Source organism: Petaurus breviceps, unplaced genomic scaffold (genome assembly GCF_028583685.1).
Source record: "Petaurus breviceps papuanus isolate PSGF00001 unplaced genomic scaffold, PetGlider_PUasm1.0 400, whole genome shotgun sequence".
Classification (NCBI taxonomy): Eukaryota; Metazoa; Chordata; class Mammalia; order Diprotodontia; family Petauridae; genus Petaurus; species Petaurus breviceps.
The window spans coordinates 6,243,727-6,261,195 of NW_027186316.1; the positions used below are offsets into that span (position 1 = coordinate 6,243,727).

Sequence of the window (17,469 nt, forward strand, 5' to 3'; positions counted from 1 at the left end):
GTACCTTGAGTCCTGACTCAGACAAATTCCCTCATTGTTCCTGGCCTCTGTTCTTTTGCACATGGCAGCTCACAGAAAGTTGCCTTAAAGGACTGATTGAATTTTACAATATAAAACAGGAAGAAGCAACATGTACTCTCTAAGACAAGTGTGTATGAACCCTACAGTTAGCAAGCAGAGAAATGGCGTCCATTTGGGTCTTCTACCACCACCGTCAAGTCATTTTGTTCAGTTTTGTTTCTCCTTCAGGTCTGACGATCAAAACCTAACATGTAGTTTTTGTCTTTTTTTAGCTCCAGCAGATCTGTAAAATTTTGAATGCACATATGGATTCCCTTCAATGGATTGACCAAAATTCAGGTAGGATTTAATGGGTATACCTAGCTAGCCATATAGAGCAAAAGTTAAAGCTTGGTGAAAAGAGCGCTGAGCTTTTTGATCGTCAAAGGGTCCAAGTTTGAATCTTCCTCACTCTGTCACTTCCTACCTCAGTGACTTTGAGTAAGTGACTTAGGCTTTCTGGGCCTTGGGTTTGTGTTCTGGAAAAGGAGGTGGTGGGATGAGCTGATCTCGAAGGCCCCTTCCAGCTCCAGACCTGGGAGCCTGGGATGGTCTCCTCTTACTGCTGATTGAGATGCTACAGGTCCTTTTGTCCTCCCCAATTACTGTCTTAACGTGGGTGCCTCAGACACGGGTTTTGTCTGTCTTGTGGTGTGTCCACAGTGGGATACTGTTTGGTAAAATGACTGGCTTCAAGTGTTCCTGGAGTCTTAGAATAAAGAGGTGTTTCCTTTTGCTAATTCACTTCCCAGCAATTAGAAACTCCTCTATGATGCAAAGTATTCAAGAGTTTCTGTGGCTAAAAAATTTGTTGCCAGTGATTTCATCTCCCGGTGATAAACCTCTCCACATTTACTAAGTGGCTCCTTGACAACAGGACACTGAGCCCTAGGATGCTCACTGAGTACTTATTGGTCATTGTAACAATTATTTACCAAGAAGTCAACATCCTCCTAATGATTTCAATTGTAAAGCACTTCAGTGTTTATCTTCTCTTTCTCACCATTGCCAGTGAATTACTTGCTAATTAATAGATAGAAGACTCAAAATCAAATTTCCAAGGACCTACATAGGCCTTTCTGCCTTGATGGAGAAACGCTACCTACCTGAACTGAATGCAATTTAAGTGATTTGGGATGGGGATGTTTTTGATTATAAAATCTGGTTCATTAATTTCATCTGGCCTTTCTTTGTCCCAGCCTTGATTCTACAGACCTGATGGAGTTCAGGCATATTCTTCTCCTTCATGATTCTTGAGCAAAAGCCTTTTTTCTTTGTCTTAACCTTGTTTTTATCTCCAGCCAAGCCCTGGGGGTTTACACATAAAATCCACTCAATAAATATTTCATTTCTTTTTAAAACTTAAGCAAAAATCCTATAGTTCAGAGCTTCAGTTATGTGATGCAAATTAGTTCTCTGCTTTCAGTTCTATAAATTAAACATCTTATGCATAGAAAGATGAGAAAGGCAATGAAACCTCGGGAGTAGTCATTCTGAATTACAGAACTGTTGGTGTTTGGAAGTAAAGTACCTCTTAGAGTCAGCTGTCCTCTGATGTCCCAGCAGCTACAGTCCCTTCTCTCTCTCTCTCTCTCTCTTTTTTTTTTTGGAGGGGAAAAGGCAGGGCAATTGGGGTTAAGTGACTTGCCCAAGGTCACACGGCTAGTTTTGTGTTAAGTGTTTGAGGCCAGATTTGAACTCAGGTCCTCCTGACTCCAGGACCAGTACTCTATTCACTGTGCCACTTAGCCGCCCCAGTCCTTTCTCTTAACTGGCAATGCCCTGTGTGCTCAACACTTGATATTGTTGATTTTCCTAATTAAGGGCAGGTCTGGTGGAAAGAACGTGTGTTCAGAGTGCTCCCACCTTATACTTCCTAAGCTATGAGATCCTGGGCAAGTCATTTCAAACCTGCTCAGTTTCCTCATCCCTGAAAAAGGGATAAGGATACCTCGAGACTGTACGTCACAGGGTTGTGAGATGACTGAGAATGTCTGTAAAAGGCCCTGTACATTTCGATCGTTACAGTAATTCCAGCTGCTATTACCACCCCTGAGGCCCTGCCCACTCCTGATTAAACTGTGCTATGTATTGGTTGCTTTGTAGTCACTCACTAGTCAATAAACATTTATTAAGCACATGCTATTTGCCAGGCACTATGCTAAATGCTGTCTTCCATTGTGCTTTAAATTTCTTAAAAATGAGTGTTCCATCTTTGGTGGTGGTTGTTCAGTCACATCAGACTTTTTGTGACTGTGTGGACACCATTACTGTCTATGGGGTTCTCTTGGCAAAGATACTGGAGTGGTTTGCCATTTCCTTCTCCAGTGAATTAAGGCAAACAGAGATTAAGTGACTTGCCCAGGGTCACACAACTAAGTATCTGGAGCCAGATTTTCATCCTGGTCTTCCTGATTCCAGGCCCAGTGCTCTATCCACTGAGACACCCAGCTGCCTCTAACCATCTGTGGTTACTGTTTGCCAAAACATTTCATTACCCAGAGCACCCCATTTCTCAGTTCTGTAAGATGACAGTTTCTCTCTAGTCCGGGGCTTCTCAACAGTTATTGTGTATTGGAGGGTAAAGCATGGGAGTGGGGGGTGGCCCTTTTCAGATGAAAGGTTTTTAAATGCATAAAATGAAATATACAGGGTTACAAAAGAAGGCAAAGATAATGAAAATAAAGATGAATTTTTCCCTCATACAAGTTCATGGACCCCAGGTTAAAACCTCTGGTATATGTCAAACCAAAATGTAGCTCGAGAAAGAATTACTAGTGAGAAAAGCGAAGCCCTTAGCCTGAATATGGTCATTGAGCTGGGACTTGAAAAAGCATTGTCATTGCTGCCTGGCTGAAGTGTCCGGGAGGATGAGCAGAAGGTCCTGGTCCCCACTTCTGCTTCTGCAATGTCTGGCTTGGCTCCCTGGGCCCAGCAGGGCTGAGCTTGGAGAAGGGACTGGTGAAGCTCCCTAAGCCTGCATGAGGCTTCTGAGCACCAGGACAGCCCCAAAGGAAGGAGGAGGGGTGGACTCCAGCTATGATCTCAGGTTCCAAATGTAGAGAATTGGAATCAGTGGAGATTTTCCTCATCCCGACTCCAGGAACCTCGAATTTATTTAACTGTAAGTTGTAGCAGAGATTCTCAAGTGTTCTAGTTGGAAGATAAACCACCCTCCTGCTATTGGGGTGTTTCAGAATGGTGTTGGCCTTGAGTTGGTTGTCCTTGAGGCCAGGGCAGCAGGTTCTGTGCCTTCATAGGCTAGGCAGCTCCACTCTGGTCCAAGACCACGCCACTGCAATGCAGGCTGTCACCATGACTGGTAAACAAATCCCCACAGTCCTCAGCCTAGTTTCAGTGGGTCAGCGGGCTTCTTGTCTTTGTGTTCTGTAGAAGGCATCTGCTTTCTTTTCACCTTGAATCTCCAGGTTATCACATAGCAAGAACCAGGATTTCAGCCAGTTTATCCTTTCCTTAAATATTTGAGAATGTAGCACCAGTGACTAATGATTGTTTCTTCAGTGCAAGACTAAAATTTAATTTTCCCCTCCCTTTCCATGGGTCTTCTGATTTCTCCATGTGGAACAGAGCAGGGTTTAAATGAGGTTCTTAGCCATGGGGTGTGGGGTCCCATGGGGTCTCTACTCTCTTGAGTAGGGGTCACTGTTTACTCTCAGAGTGACTTTATTTCTGGAAACCAAGCCAACAGCATGGATAGTTGGGCAGATTTCTGAGCAGAAGATGCTTCTGTGTGGAGGCTTTTTGTAGTAATACAAACCAGGCATTAGAAGCCTTAATAAAGGAGATCACAGCTGACCTTGAGTTCTTTCCCTTTCTGTCCTCACTCCATCCCCAGGTGCCTCTTTCTTCTCCCTCTTATATCAGGAAATAACAAATACAAGGTAACAGAGAGAGATCAAGAGATGCTTCTTCCAGGGGAGGGTTTGGTTCTTGGTGGCAAGTGAAACTGGCAATTACTTTGCCCCAATGAAAGGATAACAGCCAAGCTAATCCAGTTACTCATAAATCACCACTTATTAAGCAGAAACAAGTCATATGTTGAGCCCTTTTTCCCATGTATCATTTTATCACTAATTACAAAATGTAGCATTGTGAGAAGGGTATTGGGCTTGTGGCAGGGAAGGCAAAAGGAACAAGCATTTGCATTGGGAAATGAAGGGAATAAACATTAAGTCTCTACTATGGGCCAGGCACTGTGCTAAAGCACTTTACAAATATTATTTCATCTTATCCTCACCACAGCCCTGGGAGGGAGATGCTGTTGTTATCCTCATTTCACAGATGAGGAAATTGAGGCAGAGGTTAAGTGACTCACCCAGGGCTACACAGCTAGTATGTGTTGAGGCCAGATTTGAACTTGGGTTTTGTTTCTCTTGGCTCAGCCCTCTATCCAGTTAACTACCCAGCTGACCCCTGGTTCAGGAAGTATGGGTTCATATCTTGGCATTCTCACCCTTAGTAACAGAGCCTCAATTTCCTTGTTTGTAAAATGGAGGTGATACTCTCCATATTATAGGCAGATAGACACCACCCAGTGAGTCTTAGCTTGTTGTAACAACAACAAAAAAGTTAAGCTAAATCAAAACAATGAGGACACTGGATAGTGTACACAGCATTCTGCCCCTGTAGGTTGTTCTCCTTCCCCTGCCTTGCCCAACTCTCCAAGGAAAAGAAAATGATGAATCTCTTTACTACCTTTAATTTTAGTGTTCTTTTCATTCACATTAGTTAAGTCATATATTGCTGATTCTACTTTCCTCTGTATCAAGCCATCTAAGTCTTCACATTTTTCTCTGAATTTATCATATTTGCTTCTTACAGCTCAAAAGATAATTTCACTATATTCCTGTACCACAATTTGTTCAATCAGTCCCCAGTGGATGAGTATCCCCTTTGTTTCTCGGTTTCTGCTACCACAAAAGTGCTGCTATAAACGTTTTGTTCTATATTAGTTAAAAGTTTTTGAAAGTCATTACTTTTGTATTTTAAAAGGTCTCTGGGAAATATTCTTAATGATTTTTATAATCTTTAATGTCAGTACAGATTTTCTGATAAAGCACATCAGCTGTTCAATTAATCAGTGCACATATTTAATGTGAAAGAGTTAAGCTTCCTTTAAAGGTGGCTTGTGAATTAACACAATATTTTTTAGAGTACTTTTGTTTAAATTATACTATAGTATTCTGCCCAAAGTTGAATTCTCCATGAGGAGGTTGTCTCAGGAGTCAGGGCTGGGTATGAGGAATTAGGTGCTATTGGGCATGTGAATAGTTCTAAGTACATTTCTAAGTCTCACATAGTGGGTATTCTCCATGTTTCTTCTCCCCTTCATTATCATAAATAATTGAGAGTAGGTTCTAACTGCAGGATGAAATCAGGGGCCCAGAGCTTCCCAACTTCCTGGTGTTAGATGAAATACTGGGACTTTGTCAGTCAGTTCTTCATTCGCAGATAGATACCTGTCTTGGCAACCACTGGAGCATGCCGGGCAGTCATCCCTCCCACATGGCGACTTTCCCCATTGCGGTTTCTATATATCGCAGAAATGAAATGGGAATTTTGGGGGCAGTTTTGCAGAAGCCAAAGGCCAACAGACAACACAGAAATAGTTTAGAAGCTCAGAAATGCTTAAATATGTGTATAATATTGTATAATATCAACCCCAATTTTACAGTGAGGTATTACTATGAACACCCCATAAAAGAAAAAGAAAAAATGCAGACTTCTTCTCCGGTACAAAGGGAGGGCCAAAAAAATCTTACATGGATTTTTCAGATTTGGGAGGGAAGGGGGAGGCACATATGCATGGTAGATTTTCCAGATGGGGGACAGGGTGGGGTACGTGCCCCTAACGCCCCATGATGTGGAAGGGATACCTGTATTCACATCTCTGTTCTTTGGGGCCAGCTGGTACAGTTAGGCCACAATTCCATTTTTGTCTTGTTATACAGCTTTTTTATTGCATGTAGTTTGGTTCATCGTGTAGTATGATCTTCCATTAGCATTTATGGAGCACTGACTAAGCCCTGTAGATAGTATAAGCAGTGTGTTGGACCTTCGAGGTGTATCCTTCTGTCTTACAGCTGTGGAAAGCAAGGAGTTTTTATGGGTTCCATTTTTGGAAAGTTATAGGTGGGTTTTCATGTAGTGTTTTATTTCCTGAAAGGTCTCAAAACTTTTCAGTTTAAAATGGATTTCCTCTGTAATAGTTCCATAGTCAGGTTAGCAGACATTTGGGAAGTGCCAGGCACTGTGCTAAATGCTGGAGATACAAAGGTGACAAAAGAGTCCTGCCCCTCAAACAGTCTAATGGGGAAACAACATTAATAACCACGTACAAACAAGACATATAACATAAACTGGAAATGATGGCAGAGGAAAGGTGCCAGCATGAAGGAGGGTCAGGAAAGCTTTCTTGTAGAAGGTGCGATTTCAGCTGGAAACTGAAGGAAAACCAGATTAGCCAGGAGACAGACAAGAGGGAGAGAATTCCAGAGTTAGGAAGCAGTTAGTGAAAATGCCTGGGATTGGGAAATGGAACAGAGTATGTGGAGTGGAATAAGCTGTAAGAAAACTGGTAAGGCAGGAGAGGCCTTAGCTTATAAAGGACTTTGAATTCAGTCAAACGGAATTTTGTATTTGATCCCTGAGGTGATAGGAAGCCACTGGATCGACCTGCGGGGGTGAGAGATTTGAGACAAGAGCCACCAGAAGCCTACAGTAGTAGCCCACGGATGAGAGGGAGAGGACCTATGAGGGGAGGGCAGAGGACAGAAAGGGTGTGTGAGATGCTGTGAAGGTAGGGTACATGGGACTTGGCAGCTGATGAGACACAGGGGCAAGGGATACTGAGGGGCTAAGGACCACACCTAAGTTGTAAATCTGCTTGATCAGGAGAATATGGTAGTGCCCTTGAGAGTAACAGGAAAGTTAAGAAGAGAGCAGGTTTGGGGGAGAAAGATGCATTCAGTTTTGGACATGTCTATGAGCCATCCAATTGAGATGTCTAGTAGGCAGTTAAAGATGGGAAACTAGAGGTTAGGGCTGGATAAATCTGAGAATTCTCTGCATAGAGATAATAATTTGAAACCATGAGATCACAAAGGGAAATAGTGTTGAATGAGAAGAGGGTCCAGGACAGAGCTTGCAGAGGAGACAGAGGAGGAGGAGAGCCAGGAGAGAGCAGTGTCACAAAAATCTATACTTGGACAAGAGTGATTGACAGTGTCAGAGGCTACAGAGAAGTCAGGGAGGATGAGCACCGAGAAAAGGCCATTCGGTTTGGCAGCTAAGAGATCATTGGTAACTTTGGAGCTGGGGAAAACTAACTTGTGCATGTAGAAAGTGGGCTGCCTCAGGCAGGAACTGGGGGACAAAGGAAGGGATAGAAACTGGAGGCCTTGAAGTGCTGTGAGGCATCAGTTACAACGTTATAATAAAACTGTTGTGGTTTAAGGTCAGAAGTCAAGAATTTTTTGTGTAGCTGAAAATTCCCAGGGGGATTTAGTGAGTGCACAAATCCAAGCAAATAAGTATTATCTAAAACAGGCTATCTCTGAGCAATTTCATTTTTTACAAATGTAAAAGATTTTCAGTTGTTTATCCTGATATGATAAATACTTATCTTTTTCATAAAGTACCTCTAGGGGCGTTTTTGGAGAAGCAGTTTTGTTTACTCCAGCTATTCAAGAGTCGTGAGGTTTTTTTAATGAGATGTGGTTTGTAGGTTTGTTTTTCTTTTGCGACAGATTGTGTCGACAAGGCAGATTCAAAATGAGATTCATATAAAAATGAAATCTTTTCAAATCTTTATTAATTACTTTCTGCCTTCATCTTTCTGAAGACAAGCTGGAAGATGTCCAAAGATACCTTTGATTTTGAACATATTTAAAATGTTATCTCTTCTGTAATAGAATCTGATTTATTGAGTAAGGCTGCTTTATCTCCTTTTATTCCTCTTTAATAAATTCGCTGGGAAACTTTGGTGTCTTTTTGGTTTCTAGGGCCATCTCCTGGCCTTGAGGGACATAACCTTCGACTTTTAGCAGTTGAAAGTAATGCTCTTAATCTGCAAGAGATTGAATGGTGAAGCAAAAATTTTGAGTCTCTTTAAGAATTTGCCTCATCTTGTTTCAGTTAATTGGAAGATGTTTTGTGTCTTTCAGTTGCTTGATAATGTTTCCACAACTTCATTAATGAAACCACCTGCCCCCTTGTAAATAGAAGAGATCTGTCTTTTTGTCTCAGGAAATCAGGTTATCAAAGTCAAAAAATTGAGCAAGTCCTTAGCTCATATTAGGACAGGTTGTTTTTATTATTATTATTAATGAGCTTCAGAGTGAACTGTGTGTAAGGTTTTGGAAAGAGAGAGAGAAAGAAAGAAGAGAGGGAGGGAGCAAGGAAGGTATCTAGCCTTATACCCAGTTCACTCTGAAGCTCATAGATTGGACCACAATAGATCCCTGCCCAACTTCTACTTAATGGCTATATTTGGGGCTCTCCTGGCTTAGAGTGAATGCCCATTGTAACTGTTTCTCTTTGGAACAGCAAGCCTGAGGGTCTCCTCCTCTCAGCTTGATTTCTTTTTCTTTTTTTCTAATTAAAGGGGCCATGCCTTGACTCAATTCTTAAAGAGGCTTATTCACTGAATAGGCATTACCTCACTCTAAATGAGAACCTGAAAAGACCTTAGCCTAAAAGGCCTCGGGGTCTTCCACTGCATCCTGGGCCATCTCCAGTCATCCTGATGAATATCAGGCCACTGGTCCCAGATGGCTCTGGAGGAGAAAGTGAGGCTGGTGACCTTGCACAGTCCTCTCCCTCAAACCAAAGTCAGCTACAAGTCATGTCAACATTTCCCTGATGCCAGGGTCCTCTTCAAGAATGAAGGACGAACACAACAACAACATCCTATTGTTAACATGAGGTCAAGTCCTGCTTGGGGAAAAATAGGCCTTCATAATATGCAATGTTAGATCCTTCACTAATTCATTTTTTGGACCTACCTAAGTGAAATTCCTAGGCTGGATGGCTCCCACAGCTGCATTAGATAGAGCTAGTTTGAAATCAGTCACATATAGTAGGACTTAACATTAAGGGGAGAAACAGATTTTTCCCCAAAGCAATTTTGCAGTTTTCTTACTATTTGTGAATAAGAAGCATAAATAAATGAAGCCTTGCTTTAATGCAGACCTCAGGGGGTGTCCCCTGTGTGCACTGAGCACTTTATAAGCAAGGCTGCCTTTTATGACATTTCACCAACAAAACTGTTGGATGGTCTTCTCCATGAATCCGGCCTCATGCTGTTTTATGGCCAAGTATGTATGCTAAATAAGGTTTCAGCGGAACAACTCAGTTTCTTTTTGGTCCAGATAGGTGGTTTCATTGGTATGGACACTCCCCGCACTGATGCAGAGAAGTAATTCATCTGCAACTTAGGGAGTTACCCAGTGGCCTTGAGAGGCTAGATGATTTGCCTATGGTTGGTCACATACCTAGCTAAATAATCTTTTTTTTTTTTAAAGCAATTGGGATTAAGTAACTTGCTCAGGTTACACGGCCAGTTATTTCTGGGTGTGGTGCTGAGTATCTGAGCCCAGATTTGATCCCCAGGTCATCCCAACACTGGAGCCGCTGTTCTTACTCACTGTGCCACCTGTCCTACCCCCCCCCCCAATCATTTTTAATATAAGAATTTCCGGGCATTTGATCAGTGAGAATGGTACCTTGGAAAAAGCCTTGAGCACAGACTCAGAAGACCTATCTTCTAGTCCTAGCTCAGCTACTCACTATTTTGACTTTCGGCAGGGAGATTTATACCTCTGAACCTCAATTCACTCATATGTAATGAGTGGAATAATGATAGTTGCTCTCCCTAGCTAACATAGTTGTTGACAGGCCCAAATGCGATGATGTGTTTGAAAATACTTTTGGAAACAGTAAAGCTCTTCAGCTCCTGCAGAATGTATCAGTTTGTCAGTATGAGCACATCTCCAGATCTCCATTCCACACTGAGTCCATTGGCAAAGCTTGGTGGGGAATGCCAGATCTTGTATTCTCATAACCTGGCCTTGGGAACCTCAGGCTCACTTCTATCTTGCAGTGAGGCATCTCAGCAAGATTTGAATGGAGGGTAAAGTGATATAAAAATGTCATGTCATATTAGTGGTGAGGAATCCCAAAACACAGAACCCCTGAACTCTCATTCATAAGAGGTGTTGATGATCTCCACCACAGAGGGTTTCTCCCTAAGAACTTGGTGCCTTTGGATCTTTCCCCTCATTGATCCTGTCAGCCAGAAGCAGCCCTGTGAAGCAGAGGCATTTCCAGATAGAGCCTGTGCTTGAACCCTCACACTGAGGAGCTGCCTGACTGCTTGGTCTCTTTGCCAGCTACTTTGATAAATCCAGGTGTCATCTAAGGGCTAGGATGCATCCAGGACTGCGTTAACTTGTTATTTCGTTCACCTAATCCACCCAGCTTCTATTTAGACTTTGAGTGCATGGATAGGTGTGTTACTCCCTATCATATATCTCTAGTTAGCAGGATGGCACTCTTGTTTGTATCTGGAAGAAACCAGATTCCTTGATAGCTTGGAAAATACTTCCTTTTCCACAGCTCTTCAGTGGGGAGGAGTTGGGAGGATTCTGACCTTAGCTTTGCCTCTCTTTTCACACATAGCTTATACCGAATTTAGAGATAAAAATTAGTATTCATTTGAAAACCTCATTTCTATTTTAGGACTCTGGTTAAAGGCATTATAGAGCTATGGAAAAATAACTGGTCCAGGGACCAGGTTCTGATCTTGGTTCTGCTACTTACTAGCTAGGTGACTTTGGGTAAATTACTTCCCCTCTCTGGGCCTCATTTTGTCATCTGTAAAAATGAGAGGGTTGCATTTGATAGCCTTTGAGCTCCTTTCCAGCGCTGATCTGAATTTTTCTTGGCTTCCTATCAAAATCTGAGCTAGCAGGGATCTCAAAGGCCATTGCATCGGAGCCATTCCCAAATGAAAGAGTCTGTTTGACAACCTGTCTGACAAATAGGCCTCCAGGTTTCTCTTGAATAGGCCTCCAGTGATGGGCCCCCCCCCCAAAAAAAAGGCAGCCCATTCCATGTTTTAATAGCTTGAAACTGAGCCTGCTTTGTAAAACTTGAGGCAGAGTTAAAGAAAAGAACTTCCTATCCAAATCAAAATGAGAGTTGACTCTCATCTGGGTCTCTTTGAAAAGAGTTTAGATGGTTTTAGATTTCCAACATGTAAAGAGAACTTGAGAGATGGCTATTTAGCTAATTAGAATGCAAAATTGCTTTTTTGACAGTGGCTATCAAAGTGTACCAAATTAACTATTTAAGTTCTAAAGTATGTGCTTGTCAGGGCATACACAGATTGATGGCTGAACAAAACCCAAGTTCTTCTCTCTCACCCTGGGCTTAAGATGGGCGAAGGAATACAGTTCTTTGCTGTGAAGGAAGACATCTGAAGAGATTTCCGTTTGAAGCTTTATTCTGAAAAGGTCTTAAATTCATTGTAGAGACTGGATAGAACGCTAGTAGTAAGATTCTAGTAACCTAGAGTGGTTTCTTGACTTTCCTTTACATTGAGAATTTTTAAATGGTAGACTTGTTTACTGGTAATTTAATAATGATGCCATCAACAAACTAATAGACTGTGCCTGTAGGATGCTTTTGCTTTGAATCTAAAGGTTTTTTTGTCCTCTGTGGGAGCTCCTGTCACATCAAAAGGAATGGGAGTGGGGCAGGGAAGAACATATATGACAAATTAGCTTTGGGAATTTTGCCTAGCTTAGTTCCATTTTGATGGAAATCCTAATCAGGACAGCAGCCAGATGTTAAATCCTTAGGCTAGGAACAAAAATGTTGACTAGAAGTACAATTTTCCTAATTTGCTGACTGGTACCCAAGGCCTATGCAACACAGACCCATGCCTTCAGTTACCTGTGCAGCACTGGTAGGCTTTAATGAAGACATACATTTGTGTGAGTCTATAACTAAAAGCTGAGAACTTTTCCCAGAGGATGCTTGGTATGAAGTGGACTTAGATATAGCTGAAAGCCAGAGGATAGCCGGCAAGGGGCTGTGTTTGCCCATTGTTTCTCTAGGTTCCAGAAGGGAAAATGAAATGAATTGGCCTCCACTTTCCACCCTGCAAATGGTGCTTTGTATGAATGAATGAATGATTGAGTGAATGAATGAACAGATAAATAAAAGACTTGAAGTTTTGCAAACAGACACCACAGAGAGAATGCAAGATATTGCATTCCTATCCTTTCTGTTACTGAGAACTTGCTCATATCTCTCCTGCTGCCCCTATGGAAGACATGGTAGGCTACACAATAATAAAGTTATTTAGATTTGGAATTGGTTGAAAGGAAAGGCTGGACTCAAAAGAGAATATATACTCAATCTCCTTGGATGGCTGGCAGAGATTTGCAGGTTGATGGGAGCACATTTGCTGGAAGGGATCACCAATAGGTGAAAAAATCAATTCAAGGTAGAATTCTAAATTGGGCCAAATCCAAGAAAATGAAATCTGATACAGGGCTAAGGGAAAAGTCTTTACAATTGGATTCACAAATATAAGGCAAGGGGAGGCAGAATCTGAAGGTTTTAATGTATTCTAAGTAACTAGTGTCATATGACAGCTTGACTTTGATTCCTGGAAATCGATTATTAAAGAGACGACTAGTGAGTAGCCAGAAAAGGAAACAGTGACAAAGAACCAACATGGCTTCTTTGAGCACAGGTCATTGCAGCCTTGCTTCCTTGTTTGATCAAACTATTGACCCAGGGATGCTATGCATATCAATGAGGTATATTTTAGTCATGCTTTTCATATTTAATTTTAAATTTTATAAGTTTTGAGTTCTGAACTGTTTCCTCCACTTTGCACTGGAGAAAGCCACCATTTGATAGGTAGGGGTGTGTGTGTGTGTGTGTGTGTGTGTGTGTGCGCGTGTGTGTATGTGTATGTGTGTTCATTCGTTTATTCTCTGGAGGTAGATAGAATCTTCCTTCATAGGTCCTTTGTAGTTGATTTGAATATTTATACAGAATAGCTTAGTTGTTCACACTTATTCTTCAAACAGTTTTGCTGTCAACTATATATAATAATTCTCATGGTTCTGCTCATTTTACTCTTCATTATTTCATACAAGTCTTTGCATGTTTTTTCTAAAATCAACCTCATTATTTTTACAGCACAGTAGTATTCCTTCACAATCACATACCACAATTTGTTCAGCCATTCCCCAATTAATGGACATCCCTTCAATTTCTAGTTCTTTGCACTACAAAAAGAGCTGCTCTAAATATTTTAGAACATATAAGTACTTTTTCTTTTCTCCTCATCACCTTAGGAAATAGATCCAATAGTGTTATTTAAGAGTCAACGGGTATATACACAGTTTTATAACTCTTTGGACATAATTCCAGATTGCTCTCCAAAATGGTTGGATCACTTCACAATTCCACCAACAGTATATTGGTGTCCCAATTTTTCCACATTCCCTACAACAATTGTCATTTTAGCCAATCTGATAGGTATGAGATATCATTTCAAAGTTGTTTTAATTTGCATTTCTCTAATTCATAATAATTTAGAACATTTTTTCACACTATATAGCTTTGATTTGCCTGTTCATCTCCTTTGACCATTTATCAATTTGGGAATATTCTTGTAAATTTGGCAGAGTTCTCTATATTTGAGATGAGTCTTATCTGAGAAATGTTTTCTTAGATAAAGTATCTTATAAAAATGTTTTCCCATTTTTCTGCTTTCCTTTTAATCTTGGCTATATTGGTTTTATTTGTACAAAAACCTTTTAGTTTAATGTAATCAGAATATCCATTTTACATCTCACAGTGCTTTCTATCTTGTTTTTACATAGATTCTTCTATCATAAGTCTGATAGATAATATATTCCATGTTCTTCTAATTTACTTATGATAGCTCCCTTTGTATCTAGGTCATGTATACATTTTGACCTTATCTTAGTAAATGGTATTAAGATATTGGTCTGTACCTAATTTCTGCCAGGCTGCTTTTCTTTTTCCCAACAACTTTTACTGAATAGTGAATTTTTTTCCCCAAAGTTTAAATCTTTATATTTGTCAAATATAGGGTTACTATAATCATTTATTAGTGTGTATTGTATGTGTACTCTGTTCCACTAATCCACCTTAGTTTTTATAATTGCCACCTTATTATACAAGTTTAAGATCTGGTACTGCTAAACCTCCTTCCTTTACGTTTTTTTTCCCATTAATTTCTTGGATATTCTTGACCTTTTGTTCTTCCAAATGAATTTTGTTATTATTTTTTCTGACTCAATAAAATAATTTTTTAGTAATTTAATTGGTGCAGCATTGAATAGTAGATAACTTTAGGTAAAATTGTCATTTTTATTATATTTTCTCTGCCCCATCCAGTTATCTAAATCTGACTTTATTTGTATAAAAAATGTCTTATAATTATGTTTATATAGTTCCTCGGTTTGTCTTAGCCTATATATATTCCCAGGTATTTTATACTGTCCATGGTTATTTAAATGGGATATCTCTTACTATGTCTTTTTGCAGAAATGGTGATGATTTTTTTTTTTTTTTGCCTTTTGGAGGGCAATTGGGGTTAAGTAACTTGCCCAAGGTTACATGGCTAGGTTTTTTTTATGTGGGTGTTAGGTGTCTGAGGGTGGAACCGAACTCGTCTTCCTGACTCTGGGGTCGGCGCTTAACCCACTGCGCCACCTAGCCGCCCTTATAGCTTTATTTTTAAAAATATTTTTTTTGTTTTTTTGTTTTCATTTTTCAAATGCTTTATTAACTTCTGATTTACATCATTCATTTCCACCAGATTTTGAGTTACAAATTTTTCCCCTGCCCACCGCCCCAAAATAGCACTCCCACAGGAAATCCCCTCCTCCAGTCTGCTCTCTCCCTTATCTTCTCCCATACCCCCTTCCAACTTTTCCAGTAGGGCATGGTGGATCTCTATGCCCTAGTGCCTGCATATATTATTTCCCAATTACATGTAAAATAGTTTTAATAATAGTATATATTTAAACATTTGATTTTAAAACTTTGAATTCCAGATTCATTCCCTTCCTCCCTTGTCACCCACCCTTACTGGGAAGATAAGCAGTTCAGTATAGGTTGTACATGTGTAGCTGATGCAAAACATGTCCATAGTGGATATATTGTAAAAGACTGACTATATTTCCCTCCCTCCTATCCCACCTCCCACTTGTTCTATTCTCTACTTTGATCCCATCCCTTTTTCAAAAGTGGGTGCTTCCAACTTCCCCCCCTGCCCAGCCTGACCTCCCTTCCATCATCCCCCCTCTCATCCCCTTCCCTCCTGCTGTCCTGTATGTCATTCCCTCCCCAAGCCAAATTCAATGGGAATAGGGTTTACCCATCATTCCCTTTTGCCTTCCTGTTCTTCCCCTCCATTGTAACCATTTTCCCTTGCCTCTTCTATATGAGATAGTTTATCCCATTCTGTCTCTCCCCATCTTGAGAGGGTAGAACAGTAAGCTGGATTTAATCAAGATAGTAATAATAGTACTAGCTAGCATTTGTAGAGGGCAACTTTTGGTTTACAAATCACTATGTATATGTTATCTCATTTGATCCTCACCAGAACACTGAGGTAGGTGCCCATTTTATAAGATGAGGCAGAGAGAAATTAAGTGACTTGCCTAGGATCACACAGCTAGTAAGTGTCTAAGGCTGGATTTGAATTCAGGGCTTTTACCCATGGCACCTTTTGATGAGTATAAGGTGGCAGAGACATGGCTCATCTGACAAATTTGGGGAGTTTTGGTTGTTTTAGTTACTAATATTATATGGTAGCCAAAAAACTCATGTACTCGGGCCACTGTGCTATGAGAAGCCTGGCTTCCAGGAATCAGGAGACTTGATTGGCCTTGGCGCCAGTTAGAGCACATCTGGAGTAGCATTCCAGCCCAGGTACTGTGCTTTAGAGAGGACACTCCAGGCAAGGGCAACCAGGATGGTGAAAAAGCCTTCAGTTCATCCCATATGATTAGTAAGTAAAGGAACTGGTAATGTTTAGCCTATAGACAAGTACTCTTAAGGAAGATGTGATAACTATGTTTAAGTGTTGGAAAGATATGTCATTGTGTAAGAGACACTAATTAGGCTTCTTCTTAGCTGCAGAGGGAAGAACCAGAAGTAATGACTACTAGATAGACTTGATATCAGGAAGTGTAAGTAGAGCTATTTCAGAATGGAAGGAACCACCCTGGAAGCTGGTGATTTCCCCTCAATTGGATGTCTTTGAACAAAGACTGGATGACCACCTGCTGAGTATTTTGTAGAGGGGACTCTTTTAATTATGGGTTAGATGATCTGACTGTTGAGGTTCCTTCCAACTCTGAAGTTGTGTAACTTTTGCTCTAGAAAAATGATTGCATCATGTGTTTCCCCACAGCCCTGTTGCAGCGGAAGGTGGAAGAGGTATCAAAGGTTTGCGAGAGTCGTCGCAAGGAACAGGAGCGCAGCTACCGGATCGTGTTTGATTAAATGGCCTGAGATCTCTTGAATAGTGTTGCCATGTTGTTCATTCATTACCTATCCATTACATAAAAGGTTTTAGGGTTTAAACTTCAGTAAAACATACAGTTACCTATTGCAGTTATTTTAAAGTTTGTGGGAATTTTTCTCCATTCTAAATCTTTATGGTGGTAAGAGAAAAGTATGCTGGAATTTGCATTAGTTATATCAAAATTTTGTCAATCTCTTTATGCCGATTAAATTGTTCAATGCTTTATGAAGTCTTCCAATATGTGTAAATGTGTCACTTTTTTTTTTCTTTCCTCCCAGTTTCATCCAAAGATAAAAATGTGGGGGAGAATGAATGCTGATATCCTTCTCAATACTATGTGCTGGTTACTGTGCTTGGCTTCAAGGAGTATACAATAAAGAATAAGATGCAGTGTCTGACCTTGAAGGAGCTTAATCTAGTTGGAGCCACAGACACAGCCCAGTTCTCTAGGAGGAGAGAGATCACTGCAAGCCAGGTTAATTAAGAAGGGCATGAGACTCAAGTCAGACTTTGAGGAAAGAGTATGTTAAGACAGCCCTCCACTTGTTTTTTTGTTTTGTTTTGTTTTATTTTGACGCAAAGCAATTGGGGTTAAGTGACTTGCCCAAGGTCACACAGCTAGTAAGTGTCAAGTGTCTGAGGTCAGATTTGAACTCAGTTTCTCCTGACTCCAGGACCAGTTCTCTATTCACTGCGCCACGTGACTGCCCCTCTCTACTTGGTTTTGCTAAGTAGTTATGGTAAAACATTTCATTTATTCAGCTTAAAATGTCAGCTCCTCAAAACAGATGGGTTTT

The 17,469-nt window shown here is 40.7% G+C and overlaps 1 protein-coding gene across 3 annotated transcripts in view; it reads left to right on the forward strand.

Moving 5' to 3' along the window:
- The window catches only part of NUP62 (nucleoporin 62), a 65,382-nt gene extending 48,472 nt beyond the window's left edge, over window positions 1-16,910 (forward strand). For all 3 annotated transcript variants that reach the window (XM_069100446.1, XM_069100445.1, XM_069100444.1), the window contains exons 12-13: window positions 294-360; window positions 16,559-16,910. In XM_069100446.1, the coding sequence (XP_068956547.1) occupies window positions 294-360; window positions 16,559-16,650 (159 nt within the window). In that variant the 3' untranslated portion in view covers window positions 16,651-16,910. The remainder of the gene's footprint in view (window positions 1-293; window positions 361-16,558) is intronic.
- Window positions 16,911-17,469: the final 559 nt, after the last annotated feature.